At 39.2% G+C, this 21,055-nt stretch overlaps 1 protein-coding gene across 1 annotated transcript; it reads left to right on the top strand.

The window, feature by feature from the left end:
* Positions 1-23: 23 nt before the first annotated feature.
* On the top strand, positions 24-19,861 carry LOC116293584 (GATOR1 complex protein DEPDC5). The gene is made up of 25 exons (XM_031701029.2): positions 24-370; positions 991-1,206; positions 2,395-2,605; positions 2,917-3,171; positions 3,792-3,926; positions 4,476-4,730; positions 5,096-5,397; positions 6,091-6,175; positions 6,764-6,935; positions 7,342-7,459; positions 7,874-8,230; positions 8,971-9,146; positions 9,567-9,639; positions 9,921-10,129; positions 10,367-10,505; positions 11,065-11,259; positions 11,935-12,098; positions 12,256-12,363; positions 12,748-12,877; positions 13,713-13,827; positions 14,373-14,621; positions 15,011-15,183; positions 17,224-17,395; positions 17,980-18,040; positions 18,821-19,861. The coding sequence occupies exons 1-25, from the start codon at positions 116-118 to the stop codon at positions 19,332-19,334; spliced, it is 4,839 nt and encodes a 1,612-aa protein (XP_031556889.2). The 5' UTR covers positions 24-115; the 3' UTR covers positions 19,335-19,861.
* Positions 19,862-21,055: the final 1,194 nt, after the last annotated feature.

Here is a 21,055-nt window from a genome sequence, read left to right as displayed (position 1 = left end):
TATCCAGCAGTTTCCAACGAAGACTTGAAAGTGCGAAGGAAATGTTCAAAGAAGTTGACTTTTATCTTACATTTTTAAGAAACCAAATGGATCTTACAGCTTTTTGACTATCAGAATGAAGCTTTTCAAGCTTTGGGTTCACCAACATACATTCAGTGAGGACGATTTGATAATTAATCCTAAGGAATTCCCTGATGGAAGAGTCGGCGATGTGTTGGAGATCTTCCATCCTGAAGATCAAGGGTCCGCAAGACTCTTGCTACAGATTAACTCTATTAGTGATTTCCAACAGAAAGATACTGTCAGTATTGAGCAGTCTGTTGCCAACTTGTTTCAGCTGCGTACTTATTCAAATGTTAACGTGAAAAAGGTATATATTGTGTTAAATTTTGCTGGAAGAGCTACTTTAGCTAATTGATCTTTGGAGTGCAATCACGTGACTCAAAATCCCTTGAGATATGTATAAAAAAACAATGAAACAGCCACCATGTTGGTTGATCTAACAAGAGAAGCTAATGAGGCATGCTTTGTTATCGTCAATTAACAAGGCAGCTATAACATGACATGCACCCCAAGAATATTTAATATTATCATAATTATCATCATTTGTAATCAAAGAGTCAAAATACAGAGAATCAAGTTTTGAGTTCTCTTTGTTCAGTCTTTGTCTCGGTTGTGCGTTTCAACCAAAACCTGTGGCATTTTACTCAATACAAATTGTTCCATAGTGCATATATATTCCTTAAAATACAATGGACCTTAATGAAAGAAAAGAACACATTTGTCCACAATCAAGGCTAAGACTAACAATCAAGGCTAAGACTATGAGCAAAGACAAACTTTAAATGGGAGTATAATGACAGCATAATGAGGTAGACTGTAAATAACATTTTATCTACATGTAAACAGATATTTTGGGATCACAGTAAAGCAATATGTGTTAACTGTCTAGAATTAACCTATATCTATTGGTCTACGCCTGTTTTATAGGTGGATCCTGATGAAGTTAGTGTAGACTTAGTTGACGTCCTGGTTAAGGAACAATACCTAAGTAGGAATGATATGTGGAGACTAGCCAAGGCACTGGTCGACAAGTGTGTCTATGTCTCCAAGAAAGTCTCTTTCTCTGGAATCCGAGGACAAATCAATGAACTATGGAAAAAAGGAAAGCAGAAAACATGTGGAGTGATATCCAAGGATACAAAGGTTGGTAATAGTAATAGTGGGTATAAAGGTTCATGCACGTGACATGTATGGTGGCTCCAATTGGACCATAAGCTTATGAATTATTAGTGAGTGTTTAAAATGTATTTAAAACACTCATTAATAATTCATAAGCTTATGGTTTAATTGGAGCCACCATACACGTCACGTGCATGAACCTTTATACCCGATAAAGTCCTCTTCATTAGTATTCAAGTGATTTTATATAAAGACACGTGATCTTTATATAAAGACCACTCGAATACTATGAGGATGACTTCATCAGGGATGAAGTATGCATCCAAGTTTAGATGAAGACATAGAGCTATTCACTCTGGTTGCGCATGCCCGTGACGTCAAATCTCTATCGAAGTATAAAAATCCATGTTAGTGACGTGTATGGTGGCTCCAGTTGAACCAAAATCTTATAAATTGTTCATAAGTGTTTTAAGCAGTTCAAAAAACTCGTAGATCGTGTTTTATCAGGTATAAAAGTACTCGGCTACGCCTCATGCTTTTATACCTGATAAAACACTCCTACTCGTTTTTTAAACACTACATAATATTGAATATAGTATGTGTAGGAGTGTGGATGAGGGGACACTTCAAATGGGGCCTGGCTAACCTTGTGTCCTCTTGGGCTTTACCAGAAAATAGGATTACTTTTTTTCTATAATTGGCAGGTTATGTTTAGTTGTCATACACAAGTAGTGATTTTTAACCATTATAAAATAACTGTTATGAATCTCACGTTCTGATTGGTTGGATGCACGTGCTTTATGAGAGCACACAGCACGCGCGCGCACTTTTAATTTCGTCATTCCTGTAATTTGTATTTTATAAAAGAAATAAAAAACTTGCTTGCTCCGCTAGGCATCGTGCTTCTTCTAACACTTCTCTTGTGATCTGCCAACCCCTGCGTGCTTTATAACTGCACACAGCACGTGCGCACGTTTTCTATTTCTTCATTAATGATTTTTTGTCTTGAGAGATTGGCAATGTGGGTTGTATTTGAGTTTTTAAAGTTGTGGATAGCCTCCCCCACTCATTGCAAAGTCTAATATTTTTTTGATCCATCCTCGATCCCCCTCAAAATTCCTAAATACTGAACATTGGTTATGAGGAGGTAGATAGTTGAAGGTTTTGCATATGTCTTTTTGTTTAAGACATTTATTTTGGCCTTTTAAACAGGTCGTGTTTCGTTCACTGACAGCTGAGATCTTTCTCTTCATTCAAATGAGCCAAGAGATGTGGGACTTTGAACTGAATGGTGACTTGTATTTTGAAAAAGTCATCAATGGATTTCTGCATGAATTGTTTACCAAATGGAAAGACCTGAAATCTAACCATGAAGTCACAATCGTGCTTTTCTCCAGGACATTTTATGACTGCAAATCTATAGGTAAGGCCATTTTATGCCACTTATGGTGCTACAAGATATGATGATAATAATAGATCATTGTGAAGATAATTCACATCATGGATGGACGGATTAAACTTGGTGTTAGACAAACTAATTATTACTTGCAAAAAATATTTTTTGACTGCCATAATGAAATTCACTAACTTAATAGCCCTATTGAGTACTGCAATTTTGGGCTAATATTTTTTATTATATTTTTTATATTTTTTCTTTACACTAAACTTCATTCTTGAAGTCAATACCATAATAGTGACATCTTGTGTGAAGTGACTGTTTTTTTCAATACTTAGATTCCTTTCCACTTGAGAAGCGAGGAAGCATTCTACAAGATCCTTACGGCCGATTCTACGAAGACTTCTATCAGGTGCTTGTTCAAGAGGAGAGAAGAGACGACTGGCTACCAGTTCTGGTCACACTCAAATACCACTTCAATCAGTATCCTAAGTACATCAACTGCTGCCAAGATATTCCTGGAATGCCTACAGGAAATAACTCTACAGCTTTTGAAGGGAACTTCCTGGAATCGATCAACCTAACGATGAATAGTAAGTCCTCCAAAACATGTCTTCCATGACCAATCGATCTGTTTTGGACCTAGAAGTGTTTTTTTAACATGCATTGGACATTGAAATGATAAAAGCTCTTTAAGACAATGATATTGATGTCACCATTGAGCAGCGCAAACTGCTTTCATAGTTCATTTGTATAATCTTTGTGGAAATAATTTATGCAGGCAATGAACATAAAGCTTAATTTTTTGCAAGCAGTGATGAAGAAATATATTTTGATTTGTGTCTGTAACTTCACTGGTTGCTCAAGTAACATGTGCAGCTGTTATGTGATGTGAATGATGCTGAATGAAGTTCATATATACACTGTAGCTTATGCAAACATTCTATTAGGGACTGTTAATTTTTTATGGGGGGGGGGGGGGGGCTAATGGGATTTTGTGACTTTTAAGTAAATAGAGGCATGACTCCTTCCCAACACGTTGTCCCCTATTAAAAAAATAAATTTTCTATTTAGCTAATTATTTTTTGGGTGGTCCCCCTCAAATGCCATATTATTTACGTGCCCCCATAAATACCACCCCCCCCCCCCCTGCCTGTACAAAATGAATGTTCCCTTAACAGTGTGATTACAGCTTTTTTATTTTTTCATTTAGTTTTTGAGAAGAATCACTTGGATCGTAGTTTTGACCGCACAGGTCAAACTATTGTTATGGTGACTCCAGGACCGGGTGTCTTTGAAGTGGACCGCTCACTGAATAGCATTACCAAACAACGTATGGTTGATAGTGGTAAGGGCTTTTGTTTTACTCTGTTTTACTTCATTTTACTTCCTTCCATTCCTACTTCCTTGGGCGCAATTTTTTTTTTCATTACAGACCTCGTGTTATTCCCTTGAGAATGAGATTCTTTGTTTCAGTCGTATCTATATAAACTCCTTGCAAGCACATGGGAATGCAGCTCAATTTGGAGGGCAAAAAGATAGGTTTTCAATTCTCAGGATATTGAAATTTTTTTGTCCTCCAAATTGAGCCGCTTTGACGTCACATGCAAGGGGTCTATTCATGTGTCTTCTCATGTACAACCGTTGAACAAAGAAATAATACTCTAGCAAATAACACGTGGTCTGGAATGGGAAAACATGGAGAGGTTTTGCACCATCACGTGACGGCAGCCATGTTAGATGGCAGGAACAATACAATCGTTTTACATGAGAAAGAATTCAAATCCCAAGAGCAAAGGGATTTTATTGTTCTGCCATCTAACCACAGGCAGTCCAAGCTGGATTATGTTGCTGGCACGTGATGGTGCAAAACCTCTATCGTTTCAAAATGTTTCAGGTGTGGCTGTAGATTTGGTTTGCATGGCAGAACAGCCATTGCATTCAGTACCTCTGTTGAAGTTTTATAATAAAGATGGCGATTGTAGGGTCAACATCGGTGATGACTATAACATCCCACACTGGATGAACCATAGCTTCTATACATCACACAAGGCCAAGAACAAACATGATTCCTTTCGACCTCGCGTCAAGATACCGGATGTTGTGTTGAACTACTTTAACGTGAAACCAGAGGAAAATCCATACATGAAAGGTAACAAGTTGTTTAAAAAGGCAGTTTTAATATGAATAGAAAACAATACGCAAATTCGTAGCCGTACTGTAGCCGTGTCGTATCTTACCGTAGGGTTAACTACGCCTGGATGTAGCTGGATAAATTACTGTAAACAATGGGGAACCATTTCAGGGTTAGAGCATGTCGTATTTGTGCTGCAAATCAATGCGGTATGTTTCACTGACTCGAAAATCGCTCGATCTGTGCTCGGGCTTACGGTGGAATTGAGTGCATGTACGTCGAGGGATAAGGAGGAGAAAAGACAAGCGTCTGGACTATAGAGTAGATAGGAATTGAATCTAACTATTAATTTGTTAATTAAGATATTTTGATTTTCCTCATAGGTCTGCACAAAAATTTCCTTCCAATGAACGCCAAAGACCAACTTGCCAATCAAATCCCAGATTTCATAAACTACAAAGAATACGATGCCAATGTATTCCGCGCGGCAACCTCGGCTAAACAAAAAGCAAAGAACGTCGATCGCGGTAAATCCTCACGTTCTGCTCCTTCGTTTTCTCGACCCAACAGCTCGTCGGACCTCGAGAAATTGAACAAGTCACGTGACGATGGTAATGTGATTCGAGAATATTCCCCACGTGACTCGGTCAATGGTGCTATATCCATACCATCATCTTCGAGGTCGGTGAGTGATTGATTGATTGATAACTTTATTTCGACAGGGTGGCCCATTCAGCATAGCTGGTATCCATAGGGGTCCATAGTGATTAGCAAGAATAGTCAGTATTAATAAAAGGAGTGGAAGATGATTTAGCAATAGTGCACTCTCCTCTCACCTCTGAGGTAAGAGAATACTGAGAATACAGTATTAATAAAAGGAGTGGAAGATGATTTAGCAATAGTGCACTCTCCTCTCACCTCTGAGGTCTGAGAATACTGAGAATACAGTATTAATAAAAGGAATGGAAGATGATTTAGCAGTAGTGCACCCTTCTCTCACCTCTGAGGTCTGAGAATACTGAGAATACAGTAATAATAAAAAGGAATGGAAGAGGATTTAGCAATAGTGCACTCACCTCTCACCTCTGGGGTCTCGGGTTTGATTCCCAGACTTAGTATCACATGTGAGTAAAGCTGGTTTTGTCTTTCCCTTTATTCAAGGATTTTTCCCCGGGTTCTCTGGTTTCGCTCCGTTTATTCTAACACGATAAATCCCTATACGATCTGTAATTTAGCCGCACCCATATTTACATCCGCCTGGAGGATTTTGACATAAACTGTTCATTAGCGAGCCTAAACTGGTAAACCGGCCGAATGAAAAAAAAATTATGATCTCATTATTTGATTTGATATTCTGACTGACTGCGTTCTCTTGCAGCCTGCAAGACACTCACAAACAGATATCACAAAATATCGCATCTCAGCGTCCATGGATCACACGATATACGCGCAACTATCAAAGGGTACGTCTAGTCTAGAAATGACCCATTTTTTGTTTTGTTATGTTCGTTCTGATCCAAATCAGCGTGCACAGGCGCGCTTGAGAACGAATGAGGGTACATCAAGCTGCTCTTCATTTTCTCCTTTCTTCTGTCTTTATATCAATGGCATTTGCTGGAGGAAATTTCAGAAGACTTTTCTTGTCTGCTTCACACCAGCTTCACCGACGGGTTTTTCAGTGGCTTAAAACGCAGTTGACCAAACGCCGACTCCTTCCCTTGTTGATATTTGCCACGCTTTTCAATTTAGAAAATATTCTTGGCATTTCATTATGAGCGATTACGTAGAAACAATGAAAAGATAATGAATTTGTTGGTCGATCTGACAGATTTTTATGATATTTTAGATTTACAAACTCATGCACAGTTATCAAATGATAATTAAACCCTAGCGTCCTACGTTGTGTGACAGACCCTAAGAACGTCTGTGTAGGAGGCTAGCAAAACCCAAGACAAGTTAAACTCTAAGTCGATTGATCTGTGACTGCGTGCTCTGACTTAGATCAGTTCAGGCTCGATAAAATATTGAGAGTTCATGATTTTGAATTTCAGGTTACTCCCCTGGCCATCAGAATGATGACGATGAATTCCGAATTGAAATGGATCAAGTCGTCGTTGGTAGCGCAGGCGCGCCAAGACATTTCCCGCGCTTTCTTTCCCGCGTTACCCATGATCCTCGACGCACTTTGTTCAATCCCTTCAAACCACTCGATATTCCTTGCAGGTAATGACACGACACGTGACAGTCACGTGTCAGTTGTTAATCGATATGTAAATGAATGAAAAGAGTTGAATGATCGACTTGGTGTTAAGGTCATTTAGTAGTACATCATGTAGTTATAGAAATGTGATTACCAAATTTTTTTTTGCTGACAAACACAACGATGGAACATACATGACGTTTCTAGCCAGTCCAGCAAACGAATGTTATGATGATTATTATTATTATCAGCTCTCATTAGCATCATCGTCGTCGTCATCATCTTCATCATGGACATCATCTATCATAAAGACGAGAGTTTTTCATTAAAATCAACGTATTACTAGTCTCATTTTAATAGCAGAAATTTATATTAAAAGATTTTTTTCCCCTAAAAGACCCCATTAGCTAATATATCCTTGTATTTCAGATGGACCTGTAATCGACATCGCTGGGCGCATTGTTTTCCCATTGGGCCAGACGGGGAAAGTATCCACAGACACTTCGAGAAGCAGAATGAGAAGAAAGACGATGACACACCACAGAAGGTTAGTTATATTAACTTTTTACCGCTGACTCCTCGCATAAGGGCTCTGGGCACAAGATCTTTAGATCCGACGAAGAGTACGAGAACGAGTACAAGTACGAGTTTTTAACTTTTAAAGAGAAGCACTATCTTTTTGTAGTAGTGATCGAGTACGTAGGTTGAAACTTTAGATTGTAAAAAATTGGAAACCTACTACGATTCAGTGTTAACCACGTGCACAGGACAAATTTTGAAACTCGTACTTGTACTCAATCTCGTACTCGTCGTCGTATCACCACTGAAAGGGGCGTTGCGCGCATCTGATCATGATTTACAGTAGACACCCTGTGCAATTTCGCTTTTACCTGAAACGATTTAGTTTCTTAAACAGATTTTCCATTGTTATTCATTTTCATTTTGTTTCTACTTGATTAAGCCAAAAGCTGCCAAAGAAGCTACCTTAGGTGTAGCTGATGCCCGCAAACGAATCATTACTATCCAGTCACAGGACAGCGATGAGTTCGAGGAAGAAGACGAAGTATACGAAGTAGAAGATCCCGATGATGCCGAAGTGGCTAGAATCAGCCTGTCCACCGAGAGCGGGGAGAGATCTTTTCTTGATTCTCTTAATGAACCGCCAGTACTTCAAGAGGTGCAGAAAAAGGGTTCATTGGAAACTCCTTTGACGCCGGATCGTGGGTCATCGTTACGTAGACCTCGTGCACCGGTTCGCACAAGCTTCTTTCATCATTCATCGAAGAAAGTGGAACATGATTGGACAGCAACTATAACGGTTTGTAAAGTCCTTTGACCATGCGAAGTATTTAATCAGAACAGACTGAGGGTACGTCAGCACTTAAATATGTGTTGCTGTGTGAAGAAGGGGAACAACACGAGAGCACAGACAGGACAGCACATCCATGAAACCACATCCATGAAACCGGCATATTTGTTTTACTCGATCCAAAAGAATTGAGGTGGTGAGAGGCGAGGGCTGACGCGCTATCCTCTGTACCCTGTGCAAAAATATTGGATCAAAACAAAAGAATTTCCTTACCTTGAGGATTGCTATCCTTTTATAATATTATTTATCAAACTCATTAATAATTCATAAGGAAAACACAACAGAAACCATGACCATGAAGAGTGTTGTAAATCTGATACAAAACTGTGTTCATTTGCATAAACTTTAAGTTGGATTTTCTTGGCCAAATTCACTTTAATTTTGAAAATTTTAGTGAAACACAAAGGAACTAACCTAGACGTTTGATAAGTCATATACATGCAGTATTCGTGTCCGTGTTGTATGAGATATACAATCACTCGGCTACGCCTCGTGGTTGTATATCTGATACAACACGGCCACTCATACTGTATATATTACATAGTACTCTAGTGGTTTATACCTTAATTAATTGCCAAAAATATACTTTATGTTGTAAAAGTTAAAAAAGTTCAGTTTTTTCTTCATTTGTGCTCTCTTATACCACCCATGGTCATATCGTATCTTACTGACTCGATCTTATACTCTAGACTAGTGTTGATTGGGAGTCCCTAGTGCTACCAGCATGCCTCCCCCTGACCTCAGAGTACTGCCCGGATATGAAAACACTTGGTAATGATTACCTGGAGTTTCACTATGAGCTGTGTGTTGGTGATGATGATGAGTATGCTATGAGCAGGCAAAGATGTACTAGTAATCCTGCAAGGTAAGGGCCAGGAGGGATGATGGTGATGATAATGATGGTTATGATGATGAAAATGATGATGAGTATGCTGTGAGCAGGCAAAGATCTAGTAATCCTGAAAAAAAGGGTCGAGAGGAATGATGGTGATGGTGATGATGATACTGATAGTGATGATTATTATGAACATGACGATGATAATGGTGATGATGATGATACTGATTATGATAATAATTATGAACACAATGATGACAATGGTGGTGGTGGTGAGGATGATGCTAGCGATGATGAACTTGATAATAATGAGATCGCTGCGAGCAGGTCTAGGAACAAACCTAAACACAACATCATATAGCAGTGGTGTAACAGCACACTTGCCACATAAGATATTCAGAAATTAATCCAAAATTCTTTACATTTGTCTCGATAATTATGTACAAACAGGATGGAACCGAGTAGACACCCAGTATCTGCACAATCAATGATTCTTGAACTAGTAGCTCAAAGATTATCCAAGGTAAAAAGATACAAAAGATATCCTATATAGACTCCTTGCATGTGACGTCAAAGCAGCTCGATCTGGGGGACAAAACAAAAGAATTCCAATCTCCTGAGAATTGTAACCTATTGTTTCGTCCCCCAGATTGAGCTGCATTCCAAAGTGCTGCAAGGGGTCTAATGTGTATAGTTGCTTATGGGACAAGATTTGTATTCCACTGGGAGAACTGCTGCAACAGTCATTGGTTCGCTATTTTCTGAACTGAAACCATGAATTCTATATGTTTTTTTTCTTAACAGGGTTTCCAGATTTTGACCAACCCTCCTTATCAAGAGCGAGGCCAATCATATTACATTGCTCAAAATGACGAGTTTGAGTCAGAAGAATGCTTCCTGAGTCTTGGGCGTAACATTCACAGGCTGAGTGTGATTCCCAAACGATCACAAATCAGCGTGACGCGGTACCGACCTCGTCACGTAAGACGTGAGGTCAATCCCATCCAGTACAGGTATGATCTTGGAAGAAAAGATTTTATTTTGCCATACAGTAACAGTCATGTTATTATTTCCTTCAAATGGCCTATTGGTAGTACGCTGGGGTCCAGAGGTACGAGAAGCGATGAGATAGAACCTCTGGAGCCCAGGGTATATTTATACCTCTGGAGCCCAGGGCATATTTATGCCTCTGGAGCCCAGGGTATATTTATACCTCGTTAAGGATCGTAATCCAACTTGTTTGACACCAGGTATCGTCTGTGGGCAAGACATGCCAAACAGTATTACTACAAAGAGGCTGAATTCCAACACGATGAACTGGATAAGTACAACTGGAACTACCTTGACCAGCACATCAGTGGTGACCAAGACTTTACCGCACTGGTGGAGGTAAATAGTAATACAAGAAAAGAAAAAAACACGAGAACGACAAGTGAAAGATGGAATAGAATTAATGAAGGATACCAAGTTTAGTAAACATGACTGGAACTGGAATTTGAAGATCGGAAGGGGTGGGATGCGATGTAACGAGATGAGATGACATAAGATGATAGAAAATATGATGAGATGAGATGGGATGATCGATGTTAGTTGATATAAAATGTGGTGGGGTGGGATTGCATGGGACGAGGTGAGTTGATAGGCAATGAGATAGTATAGGTTAGTTTGGGATGAGGGTGAGGTGAGGTGAGGTGAGGTGAGGTGAGGTGAGGTGAGGTGAGGTGAGGTGAGGTGAGGTGAGGTGAGGTGAGGTGAGGTGAGGTGAGGTGAGGTGAGGTGAGGTGAGGTGAGGTGAGGTAAGTTGATAGGGACTGAGATGGTATGGCTTAGGCTGGGATGAGATTTTATGATATGAGATGGATGGGCTAAAATCATGAACGTGATAAAAACAAAATCTTTAAGAAATCAAATAAATTTACCTTTAAATGAATTGGCTATTCCATTTCAGTCCCTCCGATACTGGAAGGCTCGTTTCCTGTTGCTCCCCGACACCAACTACAAAAGATACAACTGCGAAGAGAAGAAAGGGGACAGGAAAAATACTAATGAAGAAGACTCTCGCATAGAAGGAATTCTCAAGTACCTTGAAATGTTGAATGGGATAAAGAGAAGCAAGGCTAGAAGAAGACCGCTCTCTCCTAACGTATGTTAAAAAAAATTTTCTTCCTTTCGTTTTAGATCAGACAACGTAGAAGATGGTGAAAAATCTACTCTGTCAATAATCATGTGGCTGGTCTTAATTGAACGAAGTCTATACGATTGATTTTTCGTTTTATTAAATAACAACAACACGCTATCCTCTTCGAAAACAACGACGACTCTCCCTCTCTATCTCTCTCCAGGCTTCTCTCTACCTACACAACACAGGGTTCCCTATTCGGAATCTTATACGCATTTCCTGGCATGGCTCATTCTCAGATCGCATGGTCCCCTTCACAGTTCCCTGCGCCAAATTGAAAGGTAACCGTGGCTGTGCATCGAAGCGATAACGGCGTGACCTTCCAATGATAGAGAGATGTGAATATGTATCCTTTGTGTTAAAAAAGGTCTATCTTTGCAAGGCCTTTGCTTCGATGCAAAGGCACGGCTACCTTTCAAGATGGCGCAGGGAACTGTGAAGGGGACTATTGCTATTTTTACGGAGGAGAACAAGAAAACCCGGAGAAAAACCATAACAAACTTTACTCACTCCAGCAATCAAACCCCACGCCCCAGAAAGAAAAAATAAAGAAAGAAAGACAAGGATTTATCAAAGTAAATTCAGGAATAATCAAAAACAGGTTTGGATTAGTATATCGATATTCTTATTTTTATCCAGGTAAAAATACTTCCTAAAAATGGATCTCGAACGCCAGAGCCCAGGAAAGAACAACAGCAACAATTACCTGGACAAGATGCGGCTGTGAAGAAAGACGAAAAAGGCACTGCTCCGATATCAGAGAAAGACACAACCGAAAGTCAAAGCTCGCCAGAAAATACTAGGTTCTTTAATCGTTCTTATTTAACCACTATTCTTCATTTTTTTGCCTTCTCTTTGTAAAATACCGTTTTGTTTAGTGTGCGCACTTCACATTCTTCCCTGCGTTTTCTTATTCGAGTTTTCGAGGTAAATCTTAGCTTAAACCTTTTTTTTTATCAGCGAGACAGCGGGGAGTGCCACAGATGAGTCAGCGGACGACGCACAAGAAGGGACGCTGAACAAGACTTCACCACTAGAGTCCATCGCAGAAGCCATGCTCGATGAATCGTAAGTACATCACATCCAATGCTTGAACACAGCGAGGCAAAACGAAAAGCAAAAACAAGAAAAACAAACAAACAAACAACAAAACAGAAAAGCAAAGCAAAATCCAACAACTTTGTTCATTTATATTATAGTCTGCGTTTCCTGTCTTACCGCTGTTGTCACATGCAGGTGCCAACCCGGAGAAACATTTTAAACGAAGGACCAGAGAGTCCTAACAAACTCTACTCACATGTGATGCCTAATCTGGTGATGAGACATTGAAAGATGTTTTAAATAAAACACAAGTCATAAATATGGCATAAATATGATGAATTATATAAATATTTAATACCGTTAATATATTTAAACTAACGCTGTCACCAACGGTGTTTTTATTTCGCACAGAAATAGTTTTCCATTCCTACCCCCCACGAAGGGGTTGGGTTCGGCATGTTTTCTAAGCATTGAAGCAATATGGTGGATGATGCATAACATCGGGCTCGATGACAGAAAGGAGGCTGTTGCACTAGCACAGGTTAGTATTGGGATCTATCTCTGTGCCTGCATATTTCTCACTGACCCTGGCCTTAAAAAATGAACTCTGTATAGCGGCTGCCAATGGCGTCTTCACATGCGTTCAATTTAACTCCGTTGAGCTGTTCCAGTGTTCCACTACTTTGCGATGGTGATTGTAGCGATAACAAGTTTGTTTTTTCGCTCACCCCCCAATAATGGATTTATGTTCTCATCAAATTCCCCAACTGCATCCCTCCAATACTCACTAATTAGTCTCTCAGTCACTCACAAGCATGCACACTCTCTCTTTCTCGTTCTTCTTTCTTTTTACTTCTCATTTCTCCACTCAGGTTCTGGCTAAACGAGAAAACATGTTTGCCTCGCGCATGTTTCCTCGATGTGTCCCAGTTTAGCCACATGCGAAACATTGCTGCGCGCAACAAATTTTGCTTCCAAGACGCAAAAAATGTTTTTGCTGTGCGGCAGAAACATTTCATGCTTCCAAGACGCATGGAAACATTGTTTTCCGATGTTTCCTGACAGTTTTGCCACCTTAGGGAACATTTAGGGAAATATGTTTCTGGAAACATGTTTCCTCGTTTAGCCAGGGCCTAAATCACAGACAGTAGTCCGTCCCTTCACGTTCAAACCGTACCTACATTGGTAGGTCGGTTTCATTGTCAGTTTTAATCAAGTAATGCAATAATTTTAGGTAATACGCTCAATGCTTGTATACCAGTTTATTGTAAATTCCCTGAAGACGTTTGTGAAATACAAACGAAACGCGTTGGAGAAATATTTTGTTATCTTATTTAAAATCTTATTTGTATTGTTTAAATTGTTTTTCAATAAAGAAAATGGTTGATGCCAAGATATTCCAGCACGCCTCAGGAAGCAGTAGACAGAAGTTCGTCTGTGGTTTCGCAATCTTCTCCATGACAGCAAAAGAAAAATGGAATGAAAAAGAAGGTAATGCCAAATATCTGTGGTATAACATTCTAATGAGGCCACAAAGGAACGGTATGGAGGTTTTGCACCATCACGTGACGGCAGCCATGTTAGATGGCAGGAATAATATCATCGTTAAGGCCGGTTTAGACGGTACGATTTTCGCCTACGACTATCGTATACAACACGCTCGCGCCACCCTACAACTCGAGTCGTAGCGTGTAAATCAAGCCTACAACTCGCCCACAACAGACGCGAGCGTGTTGTATACGATAGTTGTAGGCGAAAATCGTGCCGTCTAAATCGGCCTTTAGGGATTTTATTGTTGTGCCATCTCGCCACAGGCAGACCATGCTATCATGTGAGCTGGCACGTGATGATGCAATGCCTCGATTGTAGTGTATTGATCCAATGAAATGAATAAAATGGTAATCCAGATAATAACCCACGTCTAAGCAATTAAGCAGAGAAGCAACAAGGATTGACATCACAAAATACTGGAAATTTTAACTACGTTTCATGTTATTTTATCATCAAAAATAAACATTCGCTTTTGTATTCAACAGACACGTCAGATAAAAAACGATCGCAGAGGATGTACCAGTCGTCTGTCATGCTGGATTTACCATTAGAACACTTCCAAGAAGACTGGTTCGAAGTCGCTATTAGTCGGCCCAAGCCCCCCTCAAGGAGTATCCCAGCATTCCTCGTGCCAGATCAAGAGTTACCCGAGTATCTTGAAAGTTCCCCTTTGTTCCGTCAGGGCGCTTTCATGAGGAGCCGAGGTAGATCTTTTCAAAACTCAATGAGTGATGGTAAGTTATTCCCAATAGACCTCTTGGGCGTATTAGGCCTACAACACGTTTTTTGGCCGTTTCGATAAACTTCAGGGCCCGGTTTCTCAAAGGGTGGATAGCGTAATCCGACGAATCTTATCCAGTGGATAATTGTTTTGGAAAACAGTATCTACTTATGCACTGATAAGGATTCATCCGTAGAAATCTCTCTGGCTGTTTGGAAACGCAGTGGGTTTTGATAAATCTAGTCTATCTATACTGCAAAGGGTGCAGTTTTTAAAAGACTGACACGTGGTCTAAAATAGACCTCTTTACCTTGGGTGTTATGTCTTCCCACTTCAGACCACGTGTAATTCCCTTGATTCCCTTCTGTTGATAAATCCAAACTTATTGTTTTACGATAACAGATTGTGGCAATGGACCACCTTACAAGACGGTCAACGTCAACTGTGACGCACAAAGAAAAAGCGAACGTCCTGAATGGGCAGTTGTACGTTACCATGGTAACTATTGCAACACGCATGCGTTCGAGATTGAAGTACACTGGATTGAAACGACAGGCTCAGTTGTTAGTGATTTGGTGAGTTGAAACTTAACTTAAAATATAAAAAATAGACGGTCGATTACTGCTTTATATGACCACTGTTATATTGTAGAATAATGTGGTAGAATAAGCTGGTTTCAACATGTATGGAGGATTTAGTTGGTTGATCTTCCAAAACTACTGATAAAATATTTCGTGACGTCTTGAAGTAATGATAAACCAGACCCTGGTTGGGACGGTTTACTAGTATCAGAGTATCTAAGAATCTAAAGGAGAAGTAAAAATAAGTTCAAAATTTCGAACGTCAGTTTTAAAAGCTGTATGTAAGAGCGTTTATGCCATACTCATCAAACTCATCGAATAACTCAATCTGGAACTCCAATTCCAGTTCCAGGTTTCGGATTTTGGCATACGTAATTAGCTTGTTATGCAACCACGTTTCAAAAGCATGCAAATTCGCACGGCTCGCTTTAACATCAAAATGCTTCATTTAAAGCGTAAATACAGGCTAATATTTCCTTAAAACCTATCTCGTAATTGCTTTAGATTTTATAATTTATCGATATTTTTTAATGAATCGTTATTTTTTAATGAAAAATTAAAGAGATAACGCTTCGAGGGGCAAAGATCAAACCCTGGAATGTGCGTAGCAAATTATTTATTTTGCTTCTTAAATCAAATAGAGAATTAAAAGAAATATTGCTCATGTTCCTTTGTGAGTAGACTTTGAAGCCAAAACAGTTAATATCAATACATAAATGTAGGTTATAAGACTATATTGTCAAGTTCAAGAGAATAACGTAATTCTGACTCTTGAAACCCTGTTCTCCCCATCTTCTTCGTGCAGAAAATACTGTTCGAGTAAATGAATCATAAATAGTTAACCAAAAAGCGCTTTTGTCCACGAAATTCATTGAAAATTCTTCGATTAAGGCGGCTATAACACGATGTACAAACCAAGATAAAAAATTCGAACAGGGAAAAATATCGAATAATACGGGTCAAAATCGAATAGAAATGAATATCGAATAATACGGGTCAAAATCGAATAGAAATGAATATCGAATAATACGGGTCAAAATCGAATAGAAATGAATATCGAATAATACGGGTCAATATCGAGTAGGAAAAAATATGGAATAATACGAAGAATTAAAATCGAAAAAAAATAATAAATCGAATAATACGAGTGGGAATCGAACAGTGGAAAAACCCCATTATCCAGTGAAATTAGAATAGCGAAAAAAAAAAAAAAAAAAAAAAAAAAAACGAGAATGGAACGCGAAGGGTTTTAATAAGTAATACGAATATTGGACTAGTAGTAGCTGATGAAAGACACTTCTTATGGGACGACCGCTCTTGGTACGAGCTCCGGGATCGTTATTCTTCTCTTTGTTTTATGTGTGTTAAACCTCTCACATGAGCTATATATTTATAATAATTCTATGACAGGTGTCAGTCTCTAATCAACTGTGATATTATCGTTGAATCATGATTGGCTAAAAGAATGAGCAAATTCCTTAGTACGATATTCTATTGATGAGTAATACGAGTGAAAATCATGGGATTAAACATAGCTTAAACTAAAGTTAATATATGAATATATTGTAAATGTATAGAAAAGGCTACGAGGAATATTTATATCATAAGACTCAAAAGAATAGTGCTAGAATGACTAAGCAAAGGTGTAAAAACTGTGTAGGGCGTAACCAAAAGTACACATGCTAATGGGAGGAGATAAGAGGTTTCCTTATGAATTCAATGCATACCATTATACTTGTGTGCGATGGTGGCCTTACTGAAATCTTATATCGATATTTTTATATAGATAATTGATCGTTCTTTATTCTGTTTTCATAAGAAAAGCAATAGTATTTTTTTAAACTGATGTCTAGCTTAGTTAGTCTGTAAAAACATTAATTTTCTCTCTCATAACACACTTACAAACTTGTTGTCAACTGCTTGAGACAAAAGTTTACAATTTTTCTGATAAAGTCAAACATATTAAATGCACTAATAGCCTTTGCTAGAGGTAAGCCCATGACCATTGCCAATGAACTGTCTGTCTGTCCACAGATTCAAGCCTGGGCTCGTAAGGCCACGTCTTGTGGTTTTCATCTTATTCCAGCCCCTGTCAGTCCATTTCCTGATCCATTGGGCTTCAGCTTTAACCCCTTTAGACTACCGGTCTACATTCCAGTCCTTCTTAGTGCGTGCCAGGATCAAGGACAAGAAAACATATTTCTAGGTAAAAATAATAAAGTTACCGCCGTTTGCATTACTACGCGGCCACCCCAGACAAAAATCGCGACGTGCACTTTGCAATAGACTGCCGTCAATCAAACACGTTGACGTCATTTATACACGCTTTTGGATCGGCCCGGATAGGCCCGGTTGAGTGTGGCTCATAATACTTGTAAACAATAGACAAAATTTGGCGCCTTTTGAATCACAAACGCGTGTAAATGACGTCAACGTGTTTGATTGACGGCAGTCTATTGCAAAGTGCACGTCGCGATTTTTGTCTGGGGTGGCCGCGTAGCAATGCAAATGGTGGTAAAAAACTGGAATGCATTGCAAGAACAGTTGTTTGAGTAGTATATTGTTTTCTTAGGACGACGAAAAACCTGGAATTTTGGGGTGAATGGCGCACGTCACGCGAATAATTCTTGTACGTCATGGAGTCTTATCACACGGGGGCCATTTTTATCCTCATGAGAATAAAAACCCTTGTTTCATTGGCATAAATTTATTCTCAAGCATTTGAATGCGAGGCTACGTGTAGTGCAATCTATTGTTCAAACCAACATCTTTTTTATCTTTGCTTTTTAGGTTTTGGGCCTTCGACGTATCGACCCCGAAAGTTCTTATTTCTGGAAGCTATTCTTGAAAAGTAAGTACGAAAATCAAGGCAAAAGTGAGATGCCACTTTGAGATTTGGCTTTTTTACTTTTGTGATGTCAACCAGCATGGCGGAAGTATCTATCTAGCCGGCGTTCTTTTTTCATCGTGTAAAGGGACCATATTGAAGCGGGTCAGGTCGTGTAAAGGGACCATATTGAAGCGGGTCAGATCGTGTAAAGGGATCATATATGAAATTTTTTCTCTTATTCTCTCTATTTCATTACACACACCGAACGCACAATTTATTACTACTATAAAGGGATCATATTGAGCGGTGCGCATACTTAGGTGACGGCGCAAATTGTTTTAACGTACTCTGGCATTCTATCAATCAGAAAGTGAAATTCTTAATTAATGATGCGTATTCCTTTCCTTATGAAAAGACAAGGTATGGCTGTCATGTTGACTTCCATGTTGGCGCAATGTTGGCAGCAATGTTGGGCAATACCAATAGAGTGTTTTCTCAAGGTTGCCTGCGCATCCAACTTGACGGGCCACAAAACTGAAAAACGCAAATTCAGTAAAATTGAGAAGATAGTTTCATATTTAAGGAGGAGAATAATCAATTTTTATGAAATCTTATCGAAAAATATTTCATAGCAATGCATGGTAATACTGGTGTTCTGGTATCGTGGCCCGTCAAGTTCCTTATATTTGGATGCGCACGCAACCTTGAGAAACGGTCTATTCTTTTGTCATTCGGTATGTCGGATATGACGTCAAACGCAGCCCAAAAGTACAGTAGTTGACCTCAATTATTTATTTACAGTTTTGGCTTCATAAAAGACTCTCCGTATGGCTCATCTCAAAACATTTACTCATTCTTTGCGCCACCTGTCCAGTGTCGGGCTGCTGACTATGTCCACTCCTCTGGGGCTGCTTTTGCTCGAATACATGACCAGGACACCTCGGCCAAGCCTGAACTCTACGGGTTTGGTCCTGGTGACGGATCGCCACCGGAGGGAAGCGTGGGGTTCTTTTGGATGGATAACTACATGTTGACGAAACGATGGCGATCAGCAGCTACTGGAGATGTAGAATTTGTCAGGAAGTTAATGGCCGATTTTGTAGATTTCTGTTCTAATAAGAATGGAGAACTTAAAGCATTCTGGGACGATTCTTGGGGTTCTTTAATAAATGCAAGTCAGGATTTATCAGAACAAGAGACGAGTACTGATACAGCAGACAACAGTACTATTTCTGTACCCCATATGGAAGAAAAGGAAACTGCAGAAGAAGTGAATACAAAAAAAGAAGTCTTATTGGATGGGGAAACATTTTAAACATGGGAAAATAAAAGATTTCTATTCTACTGGGTTTACCTCACACAATAAACCATTTGCAGAATGGAATAGATTGGAAATCTTTTGTTTTGTCCCCCCAGATCGAGCTGTTTTGACGTCATATGCAAGAGGTCTATACTTTTTTCTCTCATAAGATACTTTTCGATTTCAAGATACGAATCAATTTAAAATTTGTTTACCATCCAGCAGAGCCTTTCCCAAGGGACCTTGAGCTGAATTGATTCGTTATCCAAGTCATATATCAGCACGTGACTGTTTGTTACAAAAGGTGGGATAGACGTTCGACTAGTTTCGCCAGACATCCTGGGTAATGCGCGAGAGTCACTGCTCCCACATGATTGACGGAACAATGAAAAACGTGAATAAGTGAATTAAAAACAGAGCATCATGGTAAAATTTATGACTATTCTTGTGTAAATACGGCCACATATGTATGTTTTACACGAGCGCACACGGAGCCGCTCATATTTTATGGTGTCATTTGGCAAATAAATTCAGTACGCTTATTCTGGAGGTACATTTTAACTACAAACCATGTTATTCGACGATTACGCCTGCACGCTCTTTCCCTTGTTTCTTTAAATAAATAAATTAAGCTATATATGTCCCAAGAAAATAAAAATATGCATTACACTAAATGTAGCACTGCATGAATGTTGCCTACACGTACTTTATGAAGTTTTATTTTTCTGCAAAGATATCATTATAGATAGTATATTACTGGTACTCGTGCACCTCTGCGTTACAACTATTTACTGCTGATCACAACTTTCAGTAACTACTGCCTTACAACTAACTACTTGCAATTGAACTATCCACACCCCTTCCCGCCTCATCTGACGCACGGGGACCGGGCAATGCTAAGTAGCTACGTATATACAAAGCGAAAAACGTTTATAGAAATATAAAAAGAAAATATGTCAAGTTAGGAAAGACAGGAAAGCTTAGCTCTTCTTTTCGCGGATCGATATTGCTTAAATGTCTGATAATGATGAAAAAAATAGCATCAAAAAGTTTAGTCTATCTGGTGCATTGTTTTCACGGCTAATGTTATGCTGATTAACCAGGAACTGTGGTCCAGTGGAAAAAACTTGGTCGTTGAAGATACTGATTCAAACTCGATTGAGGAGCGTTAGCACTTGGATGGGTGACCTAAACATTATACCTACTCAGGCTTTTGCTTCTTTTTTCGTTTTTCATTTTAAAATATAATATAGAATAAAATAATGATCTTTTTCTACATTTGAGTAACCACTTTCCTATATTAAATATTTTAATTTCATTTTAATGGGGTTTTTGAGTACGCAGTCAGTGACTAAACGTCCGGCAGCCGGACACGGTCTTCAAATAACTAAACGTTTTGGGTCTCGCAGCTACGTAGTGCATGCTGGATGCTCGAGCGAGAACGCAGCAACACAGGTATAGACTCTTCAATATTTTCAAGATGGCGGCGAAAACGAGAGAGACTGTGGATGAGTATTTTGGTTCCCAAAGCGCGCCGGGTCCAAGTTTTCGGGACCCATAATTCCTTTCGGTCATCGTACCGTTACAGTCTCCATAGTTAATAAGCGTGGAAACGGAACGGACGAGCTAGAGACTGTGGAAGAGTCTACAACACAGGTAGCCCAAACATTCATATTAGCTATGCTTACTAGTATATACGTACATATTTAAACATGAATATTAAATTTACTTAATCA

Source organism: Actinia tenebrosa, unplaced genomic scaffold (genome assembly GCF_029948245.1).
Source record: "Actinia tenebrosa isolate PJP-AT-01 unplaced genomic scaffold, QUT_ActTen_1.0 PGA_scaffold1__47_contigs__length_23844297, whole genome shotgun sequence".
Lineage (NCBI taxonomy): Eukaryota > Metazoa > Cnidaria > Anthozoa > Actiniaria > Actiniidae > Actinia > Actinia tenebrosa.
The sequence above is the reverse complement of the archived record's forward strand: the minus strand, read 5'-3'. Positions and strand labels throughout refer to the sequence as shown.